We start from the raw sequence: 6,870 nt of genomic DNA on the forward strand, positions 1-6,870 counted from the left end.
CACCTTAGATAAGATACCTGTGCAATCACCTTGGGATATCAACATAATGAAGCATATCCTCTGCATCTGTTAATAGCTACTTCATAGCAGTTGAGTGGGCTTTAATCAGAAACCTGTGCTTTAATTATGACCTCTGAATTAATGAAAAAGCACAGAGGTGTGCAGAGTCATATCTCAGCTCCCAGAAGTGTGGGGGTGGAGAGAGACATGGAAATGTGACCCCAGCACACTGAGTCAAGAATAAAAGGCAATATGCAGAACACCACCATCCTGCTTGTAAGGGCAGGGAGAGCTGGTAACACACACACATCCACACCACAGCTGTCACAGCCTTTGAGACAGCAGGTAAATCCAAATTTGCCAGGACCACACTCACTAACTTGCCACTTACATTTGGATTTAGTGGCTCAAGAACACCAGTAGACAGTAGGATGTGTTTAACCAGGGGACACCTGCAGCTGTTCCAAGCACTGAGCAGTACTTTTCTCTGGTGATCACCAAGGCATAGCAGCAACTGTTTGGTGGCAGATGAGCCTGTGTCACCGTTGCCCCTGTATTGCCACAGATCCCTGTGAACACCTCATGTTCACAACGAGTAGGTGAGTAGGAACACCTCATGCAGGTGGCTCTGGAGTTTTGGACCTCTTCTGCAACTTCACTGGAAACAGCATTTCCCCCTCCCATCCTCAAGCCCACCACCCAGGCAGCTGGGCTGCTGTTTCCAGGCTGTCAGGCCTCCCCTGCCTCAACTGGCTGCACGGCGCCTCCTTGCAGAAATGAGGACCTCCACAGAGCAACCCAAGCCCTCCAGATCCCCTTCTAGAGGCAGAGCTGTACAGCCACATCACCAAAGGAACCTCCCCCTAAGCACGAAGTGTTTTACCAATAGAGGCTTTTGCACAATGAAGTAGGAAGCAAAGTAATCAGTGCTCATGTGGCTTCATCACAATTTCCCAACAAAAGGGCTCACATGAAGTATAATTTAGTATACCTTTAGTATAATGGATGTTGTCTTCATTTTGATGCAGTTTTAGAAGTGTTGTCATTGCTCAGAAGTCTAGAAAGCGCTCTCCAAGGTGACACACAGGTGCGTGGCTGATAGGTCCTGAGCTCACTCACCTCCACATGAGCCCACACCCATGTCACCTCTTTTCCTGGAGTCCCAAGCAGGACACAAAGCTGTTTCTGGACATTCAGTCTATACCAGTTACCCAACCCTTCAATCTCCCTGAGGTTTCACGAACGGATGGCTCAGTTACCTGCAAAGCAGCTCCTGGGCCACAGCACTTCATAAACCTATGCAGGAGGGTAAGCCAAAGTGAGGGGCACTGCTGCTTAATAAACTCACTGAGGCAGGTCAGCAGCTGGTTTTCAGGCAGCAGAGATGTCCTCAGAGTAGCGTAAGTCATCCTCACGTACCATTCACCCTATCTTCAGACGGAGCAGCAGCCAGCAGGAGAAAAGCTGGCTCATTGAAATGTTCCAGCTATCCATACAACAGTATGCAAGGCATCCCCAAGGGAGCAGAAACATCTTAACTGAAAAGAAAGTACAAGGCAGCTTGGAGATGGCATTCCAAGAAAGCTGGTTAGCACGAACCAAGACCAGCAACAGCAGTGCCCAGGACTAAGCTGGGAGGCCTGACAAGAAAGCTGCTCTTGTGCAAGAAAAGCAGCAGCAAAAATGAGACAGAGTTGAGCTGAGAGTTTCTTGAACTCACAAGTTTCCTCTGTACCCCTGCTATAACAGAAGACGTGTGGCAGGCCATGATAGCGTTCATCTACACAGACAAAAACAAGCATTGCTGCTAAAGAGAGTCACCCACTGCCATCTCCACGTCAAGCCTGTCACATAACTCTTCACTCTGCACTACAGGTAGAACAAGGTGTGTAAATGGAGAAATGTGCAGTGATCTATCCTCCAGATAGCAGATTGCCATTCTCCCAGAAAGTCATTCCCAGAGTCCCAGGAAATCACTTTCATCCCTGCTGGGAGGTGACATGAAAGATATGCAAGTTGCTGTGAATGATGCTGGATATCTGAATACGCAACTTTTAACTTTAGTAAGGGAAGTTTAGAAAACTATATTAAAAAACAAAAACCCTAGATAACAAGCTCAGGGGCACCGCAGTCAAACTTCTGAGCTATAGAATTTTTGCAGCTTGGGAAAAGGTTCCTACTTAGGTCCAGTTCTGCATTTACTTTATTTTACCGGGTTCAAACTTAAACAGGGGAAGTTCAGGTTAGATAGAAGGAAGAAGTTCTTTACTGTGAAGTTGGTGAGGCACTGGAATGGGTTGCCCAAGGAAGCTGTAAATGCTCCATCCTTGGCAGTGTTCAAGGCCAGGTTGGATGGAGTCTTGGGTGACATGGTTTAGTATGAGGTGTCCCTGCCTATGGCAGGGGAGTTGGAACTAGATGATCTTAAGGCCCTTTCCAACCCAAACCATTCTATGATTCTGTGATTCTATTTTCCAAACATGTCAGGCTCATTAATGACATTATTGCCATAGCTCATCATCACCCAAATCCATTTAAAGCTTAAGATGGAGCAAGAGTAAGCAACCACTATGCTTCCTGCTTTCTTTTCTTCCTCCAGCAGCTGATCAAGGTTATTAACAAGACTCATGTTTTTTGACCTGTATTAAGGACAGAAGAGATACTGTAGTCATCAAAAACTCAGACAAAAACAAGCCCCAAACCAAATTAAAACTCACCTATCAGACCACAGAAAATGTTCCAGCATCTTGAGCTTGACAGTCTAAAGGGATGATCTGGAGGCAATTATTAACCCAAACAGCAGCTTTTGCTCTGAGACTGGATGTCCCAGGAGTTGGCTCAACATGAAAATTTACTGTTGCAATTTAGCATGGACTAGGCAACATGAACATACATGGGAGCCAGCTATCACACCAGAAAGAGCAAGCCTTAGAGAATATGCAGGGGGACTAATCTTGAGATCTGTGGGGAACAGGACACACTACGGGTTGTAGTAAGCAACCATCTGTAGCTGATGTGGGAAAATTAGAGGCATTTGCCAGCAACAGAGGATGCTATCATCTGTTCTCTTACAATTCCAACCTCTGCCCCCAAGCCAGCCGTGATGCTTCATTTCTCTCCATCTTCCAGTACATGCCCTACTCCCCTGAGCACTCTTCAAAGGCAAATGGGAAGAGGCAGAGTAGCATTTTACATGTTCTCTCCTCCCCCCGTACACCTGCGTATTCCTCCACTCATGGAACATTACACCATTCCTTAAGGCACAGACACAATGGGCAGATCAAGATGATCCAGGCTTCTTCAAGCTATTTAAGCTTCCCTCAGACTCACCTCAGTGCATTCAAGCAACAAAGTATGCAATTACCTGGAAAGGAAAAGTGGTTTCTAATCGCTTCAGCAGTAACAAGAGCCACTCAACTGATGGATAACACTACTAATGTTGCCACAGTTATATAAATACAGTATACATATATTGGATTTGTGTAGCAAGGTTTTGGTAACAGGGGGGCTGCAGGAGTGGCTTATATGAGAAGTTGTTAGAAGCTTCCCCCTCTGTCTGGTAAAGCCAATGCTGGCCAAAGCCAAGCCCATCAGCAACAGGGGTAGCACCTCTGTGACATATAACATAGTAAAGAAAGAGAAAACCCTCCAAACTGCACAACAGCAACTACAGCCAGAAAGAAAAGTGATAATATATGGTGGACTGCAGACACCAAGGTCAGTGCAGAAGGAGAGGAGGTGCTCCAGGTGCCAGAGCAAAGATTCCCCTGCAGCCCATGGTGCAGCCCATGATAAGGCAGGCTGGCCCCATTCAGCCCATGGAAGTCCACAGTGGAGCAGATCTCTACTTGCAGCCTAGGGAGGATCCCACACTGGAGCAGAGGGATGCCCAAAGGAAGCTGTGACCCTGTGGTAAGCCCATGCTGAAGCAGGCTCTGGGCAGGACCTGAGACCCTGTGGAGAGAGGAGCCCACACTGGAGCAGGTTTGCTGCAGGACTTGCGACCCCACAGGGGAGTCATATGGAAGCAGTCTGTTCCTGAAGGGCTGTACCCCATGGAAGGGACCTACGCTGGAGCAGTCTGTTCCTGAAGCACTGCACATAGGGAAAGGATCCACGCTGGAGCAGTTTTTGGAAAACTGTCTCCCATGGGAGAGACCCCACACTGGAGTAGGGCAAGAGTGAGAGGAGTCTTCCCCTGAGGAGGCAGGAGCAGCAGAAATGACAGTGAACTGACCACAGCCCTCATTCCCCATCCTCCTGCACCACTGGTGGGGAGGAGATAAAGAATTTGGGAATAAAAACAAGCCCAGGAAGAAGGGGCGGGAGGGAGGGGAGGTGTTTCTAAGATTTAGTTTCATTTCTCATTAATGTGCTCTGACTGGATTTGTAATAAATTAAACTAATTTCCCCAAGTTAAGTCTGTTTTGCCTGTGATGGTAATTGGCAAGTGATCTCTCCCTGACCTTATCTCAACTGATGAGCCTTTTGATGTATTTTCTATCCCCCTGTCCAGTTGAGGAGGGGGAGTGATAGAGCAGCTTTGGTGGGCACTTGATGCCCAGCCACTGTCAACCCACCATATACAGCAAGATACATGGGAATTCTTGTAGGAAGATGATCATGATTCCACTCCATTATTACCTTTTTATTGTTGAAATAAAAACAACAATAGGATAGATCTTAACAGAGGGGAAAAAAAGGATGTTTCACAAGGAGAATGAGAAGTAGTTTCTACTGGTCTTTCAATTCCTTCAGTCTTCTGATGGCAGATTTGACCGTCACTGCAGAGGTGGTACTGGAAGAAGCAACAGAATCATTTGCAAGTGGCAGCAGAACAACCCATGACAGTGTTATTTTCTCGAGAAAGCATTAATCTTTCCAATAGTCACAGTCTGACTGCTTCACAAGCTACATCCTAGCCTGAGTTAGCCAGTCATGCATTGACTACATGCACAAGCACATGGGCTTGGATTACTAGTGACTGTTACGTGTGGGGCAACAGTGTCTTCTACCAGGATTGTGGGGGAAGGAGAGTAAAGAGAGTAAGCAAGAGCACCATTAGAAGGACTAATTCAATGTTTTTAAATTAAAGGAAAACATGGAAATAATTTTTCTTGGGAGTAAATCTGGTTTTGCCTATTGTAGCTGTGCCTCTAATGGAAAAGGCTGGGAGTGTAAACACAAAAAAAGTGCTGCTTAGTCTCTGAAAGAAGAGGTAAGAGTTCCCTCACACAATTAAGATTTTTATACAGCCAAAAGAATCAAGAAAGGAAAAATAAACCCCAGGTCTAATACAGTATCCCCAGAAGCATGATTTATTAGCAGCTGTTGAAGCTCTTTTCACAGTAAGTCAGTAGGGCATGTCAAGTGTCATCCACCCAGATGACTCCACCCTGAAATAGGTGTATGAACCAGCCATTCTCTCTGCTGCTTTTCTTCCATCACCAGAAAACTGGCCCAAGCCTAGTATCTCACAAAAGCAGCAACTATAGTTTACAGCTTCACTAAGAAATGACACTACAGCTGAGGCACAGAACAGACTACTTAAAAATAGCATTTGCACGTTTCTAATTCATTTGGGAAAAGATGCAGTGCTTGCATTTCTGAAGTAAACAACTGCTTTCATAAAGCCCAGCAAGATGAATAAATTTTGGAGGGACCCACCAAAATCAGCAGGAGTAACATGGTGGGTAAAAGGCAACATTGTCAGAAGCTGCACAACAGACACTGGAAAGGACAGCAATCAAACCCAATTTGATCCATTCCAATCAAATCTTAAATGCATGAAAAAAAACCCACATATCACTCACTGAAGACAGATCTACTAAATGGTTAGTAGACTAACATGGGGGGGGAAGAAAAAAGAAAAAGAAGAAAGCCATCTTATGCTTCCGTTACATGACAATAAATGCCAATAGGAGCTTCTTGATTTCCTTACTTGTAAGTCCAAGCACCACCAGCAACTGTCTTCATGCAGGATCCACAGTGCCAGATACCCACAGCCTTCCTCTTCATTTTGGTCTGTAATAAAAGGGAAAAAAAAAGAGTAAAACACTATCAGCTGAAAAAGCCAAACAACTGGACCCACTTTGAATAGCATCTAGTGAGTGAGTGGCGGGTACTGAGCTCCCATCACCCAGGAAAAAGGAAGCTCTCTTCCTCCTCCAGGTAAGCCGTGAAGTTACTGAAGAAGGGGGGAAGCCCAAATTCATGTCTTAATTAACTGGATAGTAAGTGTGTTAATTGTTAGGTCTTTTCATTAGATACCTAAAATGTATAGTATGATAACATTTATGTAATGAAATATAATTTGTTTTCATTTAACTACCACTAAACACACACGTGAAGTTTCTACTATTTTTATTTTATAAAGGCTCTGACAGTAGCCCGAAGCTCACAATACACTAATCACTGTCTCAAAACTAGTGGAGTCCTCTTCAGCAGAAAAATTACCAAAGCATCAAATGATATTCCTAGCATCAGCAACAAAGTTATTTGTAAAGACTTTAAGGGGAGGAGGTCTCTCACCTTGCCACAGAAGGAGCAGGTATACTTGGCATGCTGGCTAATCTCGATCTTCTTCACCATTTTCCTAAGGGATGCACCGTAACGCGTACCATATTTACCCACAATCCCAACCTTCTTGGTGCGCTTAGCCTGTGGGGAAACAAACCCAGAACACGTTCAACTTTACCGAGACCACCATCTCTTCTGTTGCTCCCCTCTCCTGACACGACATCAAGGCGCTCGGCACTCAAAACTGACGCCGCAGCCGACCGACGCTTCTTCCTGATGCTGTAATTAAGCGCAATAGTTGTGCAAGGCCGGGAAGCTCACGCTGCGCAGCCTCCCAGCTCCTACCGGGGC

General features: G+C 45.6%; 1 protein-coding gene across 1 annotated transcript; it reads right to left on the reverse strand.

The window, feature by feature from the left end:
- Positions 1-4,627: 4,627 nt before the first annotated feature.
- Positions 4,628-6,660, reverse strand: RPL37A (ribosomal protein L37a; the record flags this gene model as incomplete). Its single annotated transcript, XM_010020272.1, has 3 exons — positions 4,628-4,798; positions 5,942-6,024; positions 6,532-6,660. Coding segments are annotated over 3 exons (276 nt in total), but the record flags the coding sequence as incomplete, so codon positions are not given.
- Positions 6,661-6,870: the final 210 nt, after the last annotated feature.

This window comes from Nestor notabilis, unplaced genomic scaffold (genome assembly GCF_000696875.1).
Source record: "Nestor notabilis isolate BGI_N333 unplaced genomic scaffold, ASM69687v1 scaffold918, whole genome shotgun sequence".
In the NCBI taxonomy this organism is placed as follows: Eukaryota; Metazoa; Chordata; class Aves; order Psittaciformes; family Psittacidae; genus Nestor; species Nestor notabilis.